The sequence below is a fragment of the Crassostrea angulata genome, chromosome 4 (genome assembly GCF_025612915.1).
Source record: "Crassostrea angulata isolate pt1a10 chromosome 4, ASM2561291v2, whole genome shotgun sequence".
Lineage (NCBI taxonomy): Eukaryota > Metazoa > Mollusca > Bivalvia > Ostreida > Ostreidae > Magallana > Magallana angulata.
In genome coordinates, this window is record NC_069114.1 from 30,652,657 (window position 1) to 30,665,283 (window position 12,627).

The 12,627-nt window shown below is 33.6% G+C and overlaps 1 protein-coding gene across 1 annotated transcript; it reads right to left on the reverse strand.

Moving 5' to 3' along the window:
• Positions 1-4,753: 4,753 nt before the first annotated feature.
• LOC128181654 (retinoic acid receptor RXR-alpha-like) lies at positions 4,754-10,629 on the reverse strand. Its single transcript, XM_052850129.1, has 5 exons — positions 10,581-10,629; positions 9,958-10,460; positions 8,438-8,606; positions 6,334-6,463; positions 4,754-5,190 (listed from the first exon to the last, which is right to left on the reverse strand). The coding sequence occupies exons 1-5, from the start codon at positions 10,599-10,601 to the stop codon at positions 5,096-5,098; spliced, it is 918 nt and encodes a 305-aa protein (XP_052706089.1). The 5' UTR covers positions 10,602-10,629; the 3' UTR covers positions 4,754-5,095.
• Positions 10,630-12,627: the final 1,998 nt, after the last annotated feature.

Below are 12,627 nucleotides of genomic sequence, written 5' to 3' on the forward strand. Positions count from 1 at the left end.
CTATTTTTCCCCGAAAGACACATAAATTACACACCAAGGACAAATGACATAATATTTTCATTTTGAAGATGTTCAGTATATTGTCAAAACGAATCGAATTTATCAACGCAACTATAATTATAATTATTAAATATTATAAATATTAATCGGACTAAAACACTTTTTGAGATGAAAATTTAATTTTTATACATGAATATAATATCGTTTACTTGTGTATTTTGAATGACTCACCAAAAGTCGATTGTTTCACCTTCTAACATAAGTCAAATTTTAGCGAATCATTTAAAATACAAAAGTTTCACAACACAGAAGTCAATTTACAAGCGAAACACATTGGAAAGAAGTGGTTATTTTGTAAACAGAGCTCGATCCTTATATTTCCTTATAAATAATGTAAAAAATAAATAACCATTTCTTTGACAAAATTACCTATGGCAAAAAATAAAAACTGATTTAATATGTTCATAAATAATTTTACCAACAACAAAAAGGAACTTGAAAACCAGATTGAAACTTGTACCAATACAACACATAAATTATGTTTACAAACATTTACAGGACTCGAACTTTGTTTAAAAAACAAAGAATTTTAACCTCTGTTATTCACTTGTAACACGATATTTGACTTAAATTTTTTTTGGAAAAAGCATTAAAAACATCTCTCTTGATCATGCTTGACATCGAAAATGATAAAAAAATTTTATAAAGGTTAGCTCAAATCGTGTCCTAGTCCCTATAAAAATCTTGCCTAAAAATGTAAGGTAGTTCAGATGGCTAATTGTTGACCATACAGCCTTCATAATCCGCTCTTGATATGCCTGTATACGGCTTCAAAAGTTGACTCAAAGAAACAAGTCAGAACTTCGCATTGCGAAGAGCTACAGCTTCAACACTTCGCTTGGAAGCTTGTTGGAAAATATCTTATACGACGTCAACGTGCATGTGACGTTGGGAGACACTGCTATTATGATGTCATCATAGCATGACCGTCATGACGTTATGGTTACATAATAATAATTATGTTTATGTTTTTAAAATCAGTGTAGATAAACCAGTCAAAGTGTACAGACGTGTTTTCGTTTCTATCTGACTCACAGAGTGTAACCATTATACAATCGCGACATTTTGGTGCCGTGACCAAACTCAGACGACTTCTAAACTTAGAGCAATTCGTTCAAGACAAAGAACTGCTTAACAAGACTTTTAAGAAGATTGGAAGATTCCTTTTCAGAAGAAAACAATTCAGAGGATACAGAAACTATAACAGCGATACTGGAGGAGAAACAAGACACGTTAGAGAAAATCAACAGCCAGATCCGACAAGAATTATCAAGTGAAGAAGAGATCCAAATGGAGATCAGAGATTCAGTTGAGTACATGTCACATTTAAGACTAAGATTAGCAGAACTGACAAAGAGCTTCAATACCAAGACTTAAGAGAATGTTCATCAATCTACATCCACCAATTTAAAAGTAAATGCACAAGAGTTTGCTCAATGCAAAGACATGTAACAAGGTAACTTTGGAAACCTTAAGACTCATAATAAAGTGGACAAAAAAGATGATGATGATATCAGGGATTTACAGTTACTAAGGAGAGCCGAAAAGGGAGAGCCATGCATTCAAGATGCTGGACAAGCTAGCAATCTAATATCAAGCAAGGAATCCCAGGAATTCATGCAGCAGCTAACTTTGCTGTTGGGTCAAGTCATAAAAATACTAACAAATCACAAAATTTTGTAAAGCTATGTTTATTCTGCAATGGGAACCATTCACCAACAACTTGCCATATTATTCAAGATTGTGAAGCGAGAATATCCATCGTTAAAGAAAAAATAGTATTCTTCAACTGTTTAAGGAGATAATTGTCAGTCACGTTTCAAATGCAAGATTTGTAAGAAGACTCACCACACCAGCATATGTTACAAGTCGCAATTCCTGAAGCCATCAACGTAGAGCTCAGTCAAAAATTCAGAGAGGACAAAGGAGAAAGAGTTACATCAACTAGAGCAGTCATTCCATCTACATTACTCAAAACAGCTGAATGGAGATCGATATAAAGAGGAAGAGAGAGTACCCACACCTAAGAAGACAAACAAACTGAATACCAAAATACAGAAGAGAGAAACTGTTCAGACAAGAACAAACCAGCAGAAAAAAATCAGCTTTCAACACAGTCGATTATAAAGAGGAGGAAGACCAAGAACAAGAAGATATGGCGGAAAAGCTCAAATCAAAGATTTTGCAGTTAAGGAAAGAGAACTTCAGACTAAAAGAAAGTCATCTTTCAAGAGTCACAAAATTCAGAAAATCCAGAGAGAAAATTCAGATTTAGAACAGAAGATGAAGAGTCTAGAAGATCTGAACAATCAGCTTCAAGCACAAACGCAGAAAACTCAATCCAACGTGGAACCATGCAGTGAGACCTTCACCATATCACAGGAAAGGGCAAACAAACATACAGCAGACTTGAGACACTACCTGGATGAGCTAGAACTTCGAGTGTTCAATCTAGAGATGGGAAAGAATATTGCTACTTTAGAGGAGATCATCAAACAAAACTCATCTTTGATGATACAGCTATTGAAATTGGATCCATATACCCATAACAACTTGGAGAAATTCAACTTCTATAGAGCATTAGAAGAAAACAATATTCATCACAGGCATTACTACAAGAGAACAGGAACTTCTTTCAACGAATTCAAGACTGGAAAACTGGTCCAAGAACACAATGACTTTTCCAAACTATGAAAATGAAAGCCAGAGTTGAAGAAAAGTGAAAGACTTTCTGATTAACATTATCAAAACACAACGCGAACCTTTTATGAACTTTTAATTTGTGTAAACTGTGATTTTGTACATTTTGCGGCCCGGAGTATGTTGGTAAATATCTTATACGACGTCAAGGTGCATGTGACGTTGGGAGACACTGCTATTTTGACGTCATCATAGCATGACGTCATGGGTACGTAATAATGATTATGTTTGTTTATAAAATCAGTCTAGATATACCAGTCAAAGTGTACAGACGTGTTTTCGTTTCTATCTGACTCACAGAGTGTAACCGTTAAACAATCGCGACAAAGTGATAACTCATGTATCTTGTAGATTTAGGATTAGAACTTAATATGCTTTTGCTAAGTTTCGATGTAAACAATCATGTGAAAAACACAACAGGTGGTGTCTGAAAACACTTTTTGTCTGTTTTCAAATATTGGTTGCCTCGTGAATCGCTTCATTGATTATATGCTGTTTTTCGTTCCTGTGGGTATAAGTTTTCATTTGGAAAAGAAAAAAATATCCATACTACTTTGTCCACGTTTTTGCCAACCCCGAATTTCCAAATATTTTGTAGTTGTTATATCCTATGAGGTTTTTTTTTCTGCGATAACACATAATTTGCAACTTAGAGTTCGGTTTATGTAATTTTATGAATAACGCAGATCATGTACTGTTGGGGCGTAAGTGGAGTTTACAAAACTCTCCGAAATGATATTAACTTAAAATTGTCGGTTATTTAATATTCAATCCTACAATTGCTGAAAATTTACACTCAAACAATGATTTCTTATTCCTTAATAAAAATATGGCTATTATTTAAAAAACATGGATACTAACGGGCACCTGTTCCTCCAGATGTTCAATTCATTCAAACTGTAAAACGCGTGACGGTTGTAAACAATTAACATGCAAGTCACTAGCAAATATATTCAGTATAAATAATAATAATAACAGATTGCGTACCATACATTGTCGTCATGGTCACCAGAGTTTACACGGTAAAACCCCAGTCACATTTCACAAAAAAAGACCAACGGCCGACGAGTTTGAGGCAAAAATTGAATTATTCGGGCGACAGGCGGCAGTTCATAAGCCATTGTCTTTGTCGATATCGACTATTTTCGTCGGACGTCCATTTATGAGTCTTTCGGGCCAAGTTATAAATTTTCCTGTGTCGGTGGCCGACTTCTTAAGGTAAAACAGTCGTTGAGTAGTCCATCGAGGAACCCTCGAGGATAGGTTGTTATGTCTGTCGTCGGTCGGACGACATAGCAGCATTTGACATTTTCTTAAAAATCGATAAACAGACACTAATTCACGGCCGACTTTTTTCGTCAATGTCCACGTGGTTTTGTGAATATTCAGCGATCGCGAAATTGTTCATACAATCGACCGACCGTAAAATTCAAAATGTGTCTCATCGTTCGATGTCCTTGCGTCGATTCAACGACCAATAAGTATTCAAAGTTGAAAATATCGGTGTTCCTAGAAGTTAATGTGACTGCTCCGTGTCGTCCGATACCAGTTTCGGGCCAACGATATGAAGAAAATTTGTTCGCCCAATCACCGGCTTATATCTGACCTAGGCATATGTGTTAATAACCCGGGGCGATAATAATTAGCTTTTGTTGAAAATCTACATGTAAATAAGAAAAATGAACATTTAAAACAAAGCAAAGCTTTTATATGTATCATGAAAAAAATTTGGGACCGAGTATTTGAAGAACAGTTTGCTCATATCTGCAGGTCTGTAGCTCCCGGTCTAAAAAAAAAATCGATTGGACGACAGTCCGCTTTTTTCAGACCGGGAGCTCTGGACCTGCAGCGTGGTTGCTCATTAACAATTAAATTTTCAATTCAATTTAATCAACTAAGCATTAAAAAATAAACAACCAATCAAAACGAAAAGAAAAACAACAACAAATGCATTATTTATAAAATCAAAATAACAATTAAAACGAAAAGAAAAACAACAACAAATGCATTATTCATAAAATCAAAATAACAATGATAATAAAACAAAATAATAGAAATAGACAACTGCCACACAGGCAATCGTTATATCAATCATATTAACAAAACAAAATAAGATTATGTTGACACATGACCTTAATAAGGTGATGTGGACACATGACCCAAATAGGGTGATATTGAAACATGACCTAACTTGACAGTGAGATGACATTGACAAATGACCGAAATAAAGTGATGTTGACACATGACCTAAATAAGGTGATATTGACACATGACCCAATTGGACAGTGAGGTGATGTTGGCACATGACCTAAATAAGGAAATGTTGACACATGACCTAATTGGAAGGGTCTAGGGGCAGGTAAAACACGGACTGCTTTGTCTTGGACGGTAGCCTCCCTCTCCGGCCTTTCAACTGCCCGCTTCTAACGACTGAAATACCAAATCATTACATAACTTTATTCTTCTTATTATTATAATTGATATTTTTTTAATTATTATTATTATCAATTTATGAACAAACCGGGCTACCATTAAAACCATTTGTTTTCCATTCGTATATGCATGTATAAACAATCTGCACATTTCTCAGGAAGATGTGCATATTCTGGACTTGATTGCATTGGGTTTTTTAAAATCCCCCAAAAAGTGTATCAAATATCAGGGATGGAAGATTTCCTTGATTTGAGGAATTAGGAACATGCATCAACTTTGGAGATTTTCCCCCGGGGGTTCTCTATGATTATGCCCTACAGGATTTCTTCTAAGGAAAAAATGTCATTATGCTTCATTTTAAGCGGTTATCGCTACGTTTCTATTTTAGATCTTATAGACTTTAAAACTAAGGGCTTGGAGGTCGTAACCATTTCAAAATTAGCGCTTTATAAGAGAAAAGAATCATTTAAATTGTCAAAACTAAAAAAATTTGAAGTTTTTTTTTTAAAACATTAATATCTATAGTCATTGGTTGGCTCTGTTTACTTCCAAATCTTTAAACGAAAACATTATGGGACATAATTAACAGTTTTCCATTGCTTGTAAACTTCACAGTTCTAAAATACCTTACTTGTTTGGTTCTTGATAAAATTCACACCAAACATTTAAAAACCAAAACAAGAAAGACATTGTAGTCAATCGGGTGTAAATAACAGGAAAACAGATGCATAATGTAATTTAAAAGGTAAATTCTCATTCACAATATACTATAAGTACTTGGTTTAATATAAAACATTCAGTCAATACTATTAGCATTTCATTAAATTTTTCCTTATTTTTAGTTTCGAGGTCATTTCTTTATTTTTTAAAGATCTGTTGCACATACCTTGTCGTTTTCTATACAAAGAACATACTCTCCCACCCCACCCCCTACCCCAATTATATTTTTTTAAATCCGTATTCTTAAATTAATTTTTGAAAAGTAAGAATTAGAACTTACTTAAAAAATAAAGAATTTGATGGGTTTTGTTCGAAGTAAGACCTTAATAAGAAGACCCCGCCCCCTTTTTTGAAATTTACTTGTTATGATCTTAGTATTACTAAAACCAAATTCAAATCAGCTTCTGAAATCTTTATTACCTTCTTTGCTCATCCCCACGGTCAGGCATTTTTGGAATCTGCAGCTTTGGCAACGGTTTCGTCTGCTCTTGTCAATCAAGCATTTCTTGTCGCCAACACAGACATAATTCGAATTCTTCTGGACAGATCTCTGGTGAAAATGAAGACCATTCTTTACCATTGATAAAATGGGAGAATTAGAATTAGATTGCGCAAATGCCCATTCGGTTTAGTAGTGAAATACAATTTTGAATTTATTTTTTCCCAATTAAGTCTATTCAAATATATTATAATACAAGTTTACAAAACCACAATTTGTAACTATGTTCAGTTTTTAATACATCTAACAAAAGATAAGAAAAAATTGTTGCCTGAAATTTTTGTGGTATCGAACCCACAACATACAATGTAAAAACTCTAGATATATAATGTTAGCTTATGTCAAGTACTCTAACCACTGAGCCATTTCAGACACAACAAAGTAGACTATTTAAATATTTTTTGTGACTTGGACCACGAATTTGCGGACTTGTATCATTTTTTCAAAACGTTCAATTGTTGGGATACAAAATGATATTTTTAATGTAGAATGGGTCATTTCTCCACGTTTTTGTTGATTTAAATCGGTTTGCTTTCCAATAGACCTTATTTAGACTATGAAAAAAATATGGAACACAGACCCACTTTATAAAAGAAAATGCCTTGAAGTTCCAAAAAATGAAAGTATTTGCAGGTTTTGATACGTATACACCTGCTTGAGTCAACATATTCCAAGTATTGAATATATTTATAGGTTAAAGATCAATGATATGTTAAATATATATTGTTTTAAATGATTTTTTAAAAATGTATCAGAATTATTTATATGTTAATTTTTCAGTAGTTTGTCCCTCCGTGTATGGGCATTTTACACGCCTTATCGACCCACCTTCTTTTTTTTAATTTCAAAACAAAAATGTGATTTACAATTCAAGTTTTGAAACACTTAATTCGATTGTTCAGACCAAGTTAACCAATGTAACCGTGACTTAAGCTGTTTGCGTATCAAATCGGGAAAACATATTAATGTATTTTATTTTCATAAGTGATACTTGTTTTATTTATTATTTACGTATATTGAATTTTTAAAAATCTGACAAAATATGAGGTGGGTTCATAGCTGTCCTCTCTACAACCATTTGTTGAGAAAAAGTTTGAATCTTGCACATTTACGCTGCTACTTTGCCCCAAAATGGATACCCTATTTTTATCATTCGGTATGGGATCTATTTTTACAGTCTTAACTTAGAACTCCTGTGTCTATGGAGACACATTTACGTTATATTTTCATATAAAAAAATAAATGTCAATTCAAAACAATACTTTGATATAAATCTTTATTCGGGTCCCATGTTTGTTTTATGGACTCTTTCTCAGTTCTATAAGTATAAATTAAAATAAATTCTTTTTAGAAGTGGGGTAGGGGTTTAAAAAAGTAATTGTCTTAAATTTAAAAAGTATATATTATATTTCAAAAAAAAAATTTAAATCTTCAAAATACATTATGTAAGTCTGTAGCTGCGCAGTTCGACAGCTGTTCTAAGTGATTGATAAGGCATTATCCTGTTCTTGTATGCATATTTGTCAAACCAAATGAAAAGTAAGACTTCATATTTATTGATTTATATATTTTGGCAACATTTTTGGCCCGTTTCGGACAAAAACAAACCAGCTCAAGAAATGTTTATATTCTTTTCCTCAAATGTACAAGATGGTCGCAAATCCCCCCCCCCCTAATAGAACATAAAAAAAATTTTAAAGCAAGATAATTGACCTCATCACGCACGAATCCATAATTCTTTCCAGGGAGAGTGTGAGGAATACTGGGTTTTTCAGGGGGGGGGGGGGGTCTCGAAAAGGAATTTGTCTAATAGACGTCTTTAAAACCATTAAGAATGAAAAACTGAGTTTTAATGCAAATGAATGAGACGATTTTTATCATAAGTCAATAACTTGTTACATAAAACAACTGTGTTTTGAAGCTGATGAGAAGAAAACGCCTCTTCATCAATGGCGCACATTGCATGATTAATCATAATTGAAGTTTGACAAAGGAGAACAACAACAAGAAGAATTGAGTACATACTTTAAAGAAGCCTTTGCATCCCTCGCATGTCCTGACGCCATAGTGCTGACACTTGGCGCTGTCTCCACACACTGCACAAATGACGTCTTTGCTTAAGTCGTGGTCGCTATAGCTGGTCATGTCCAACTTTCCAAACACTGTCGTTGGCGTGTAAGTCACAACCTCATCTCTTTCAAAAAAATAAATTCAACGCTCAATATATACGTACGAGATCGACTGAGTAGCTAAACAAAAATGTCTATAAAAACTAAAAAGAGAATTTACATATTTAGCCCTTTGAAAACGTAGAAAAATGAATTGCACATATTTTTTAACAAACATGATTGTAGTGAATATCTTTCAGTTAGATGTAGGACTGGTATGAACGAATAGCCATTAAACTCAGGATTCCGTTAAGGGGGCACATTTTTTTCCGAGCCGGTAGGCTTGTTTTGTTGTTATTTTGTAAATTTTGCAGGCAATTGAGTTGTAGAGGTATATTAATCGGGGGTTTATTAGTCATAGTGTGTTATTCTCAGTGCATAAGAGTGTTTGGTGCAAATTCCTAAACTACTCCTAGACTAGTTGTAAATTTTTCCTATGGAGGGTCATGTGGACAACAGACCAATGTCGGGAATATACGCTGCGTTGAGCTTTGCGAAACTAGTCAGTGAGAAGTAGTTGTAGACTGTAATCGAAAGACCTGCGAGTCCGGGCACGGAGGTTTGCAGTCAGGACGACAAGGGACAAGCAGTGTGACGAGGGCAGGAGCGTCTCGGGTGCATGATGTCCTTTAGGAAATGAACCACGTGACTGAGTTCCTTTTCAGAGTAAGGTTATCAGTGTGTTAAAGTAACTGTTGTTAAAAGTTAATTTTCATATGTACAAAGCTGAATTTAGAACATGACATGTTGGGTTTTTTTTTACTTTTTTGAATTATCGAACTTATCGGAAAATTTTTGATTAAATTTTCAACAAGTGTTTCATTATTTGAAAACCGTTTCTCAAGCATCATTTTGTAGTTTACTACATTACATCTGATAATGTGCTCTTTAAAAAGACTTTCCGATTTGGAATTCATTTGATAGTATCAGATATTTGTTTGTTGCTTTTTTTAAAATCAGTTTTTTGGGAAATTTATTTTTGGATGAGAGTGGCGTAAAAGATAAGTTATTTTTCATTCATCCGACAAAATTCAAAATAACTCAGAAACCACGTGACACAAACATGTGTTCGAATGAAAAACTTATATTTCCGGAGAAGTGATTCGTTATTAAAACAAGTAGAAATTAGTTTCTATCGGTCATGTTGTCAGAATTGATGAGGCTTCTTCGAAAATAAGTCACAATATTATCGGATTGTGATTTCATATAGCTACAGGTGTTAAACTTGACGTCAAACTCTTTATATATCATGTATTATATACGTCACTGATATCTAAGTAAAAAAAAATTATGATTAAAAAGTAAATCTTTATACATGTAGAGGACAACATCGGAAAGGAAATAAAATGATAAAACAAAGAAAAAAGAAATACATACTCTCTAAGACGCCTTGGTTGCCTCATTTCCTGTGACGTCGGTGCGAACCGATTATTGCCAAAACAGTAACGACGATTATCGTGAACTCCGACCTCTGAGCTTTGAATGCTGCTTTGAGACTGCTGGTCGGTGTAACTACCAGGCAAAGCATCAATATAGCTGCGACTTCTTCCACTAGGCATGGCTTTTCCCATTTTGTCCAGGTCCAGATAAAGCAAGTTGCTTTCTGCAGGATTTTTCCAGTTGGTAGAATCGCGCATGTCCGGTATGTTTACAAAATGGCCAACATACTGCTGCCGACGATAGTGCGTTGTGGCTCGGTGCTGAGGGGTATCGAACGCAACATTTTCATTTCTGTGAAGGATATTCTGCACATGCGCATTATCCTGCGCAAACATTGCCGGATGAGACCTTTCTCGCTGTAGGTGATCAAATGGAAAGACTCCAGCAAATGTATTAACATTTGTATCTGGATTTGAATATGGACTCGAGAACGAAGCATCCTAACCAAACAAATGAAAATGAAAATATGAATGAATTTTTTTTCTTGAAAACACACTTTGATTGAAAGAATTTCAATTTATTTTAAAAATATTTTTTGAAAAACAAACAGACATATGTACCTGTATTGTTTGGTAATGCATTACTCTGAACAGTAATATTCTTCCACAAATATCTATAGTAATCAAAACGTAAAACAGATAATTATTAGAGATAATTCATTCATTGAATTCTTATGGTTTATTTCAATTGTTAAAAAAATTGTAAAAGACTTTTTATTCCCAAGTGAAAACACGTTTCCATTTTAAACTATGTATTTAAATTAAGATTTTATTGGACACTTCCATTTTGTGACGTATGTCCGATCGAAATAAACAATAAAATTTTGTATAATTCTATAGTTACATCTACCAAATAGGAATCCCTCAATTTCTTACGGAATCTTTAGCTAATTCATAGCTCTATAGTAACTGACAGGACTGAAATCTGCACGCCTTTTTATCGATTGGTCGAAATCTACAGCGGCCAAAGAAAAATCACGGACAAAATAATCATGATAGTGTCAGACTCATATTCCCATAGGGGACGATTTGGCCGTGACTTTTATCTAACACACTTATGTACATTAACAGTAATTTAGTTAATTTAACTTTCTTTTAACAATTAACTATGTTATTTGGATAAAAGAGAGATGTAAATATAAACAATAAATGCTTTCTTTGATGACCCCTGCGTGTTATGAAAGTAGCGATCACTGCAGAAAAAATCACATAATCCGCGGTTTGTATTTTTCCTGCAATAACCCATGAATCGCCAAAGAATACATTTTATTGTTTTATCCTTTTTATTCCTTTTTATTAGCGCGATGGTTCAAGCGTTATTACGAATCCTATAGTCCCGCTGGGGCTTTTATAATTTTTATTTTTCCAAAAAAAAGTTTAACATTTTTTGTCTAACGTTGTAAAATTTAAAAGTTCTAAAACAATGAAAGTATTTTGATTTATATGGACAAATGTCCCATACTTCTATCACCATGTAAAATGTATATTTTACATGTTGTGAACATTTTCGATAGTTTTAGCTTGTTGGTAAATTAACATTATTTACTTTTCTTACGTCTTGTGAAATTCCTCCAGACTGTGATGTCATAGAATGTTAATTAGTGTTTAGCAAAATTCTTAATTATAACAAAAACAAAAAAACCCAGAACATCAAGGTAATTAAGTGTAGCTTTAGGAAATATACTTCTTAGAAAGCAGGGTTGAAGGACAACGGTTTCTTTCTTGTTGTAATGACGGACAATTAAAGAATATAATGAAATTCAACCCCAATTTCGTGTTTTGTGTATTTTTCACATATTCTTTCATCTCTAGGTGTATTTCACCAGCGTCCACTTTCAATGGGTAGGTGGTGATTACAAATTCGAAATCTACATAAAATGATTGAATTTTTTTGTTCACATATATAATTTGCAAATATAAGTTCTTCCTTTTATAGTCTATAAATTTAAAGGTTTAGAAATGAATTTCTTAACGGCTTTGATTTTACGACATTACGAGAATTTAATTTTTATTCTATTCTTAGTAGTTTCGTCACGTACGAGTGACTTGGCGTGTAGTATAAATAGTTTTTCATGTTTGTGTGGGTTTTTTTTTTTGGTCATTGCGACGTTCGTTACAAGATTGTTAGGAGCTGATAGTAACACTCCCTGCCCGCCCAAAACATTGTACTGCATAATTTACATGTTTGTCTATATGGTATGCGATTATGTTAATATACGTTTTGTTTCGTAATGTGATTAAATGCGATCTTGTAACGAACGCACCTAACCTATTTCATTTTGTTGTTGTTTTTTTAAATTAGACAAGAAAAGATTTATTTTTGGAGGAGAGAAACGAGGGAGAAAAAAAGACGATTGAAGTAGTTATTGCCAATTTTGGTTGAATTGATCAATTAGAACATGTTTTACTTTTTCTTTTGACCACTTGGTATTTTGTATAGTCAGGATTGTCAGAGTTATGATACGAGTTAGAGTTAAAGAATCAAGATACAAGTCGTCTGTATAATCCGTTGCGTTTTACCTCACTGTCATATGTATAGAATTGTTAATTAGCGAGTTTCCCCTATTTGATGAATACAGCAATATGTTATTAAATGGAATAAATGTTA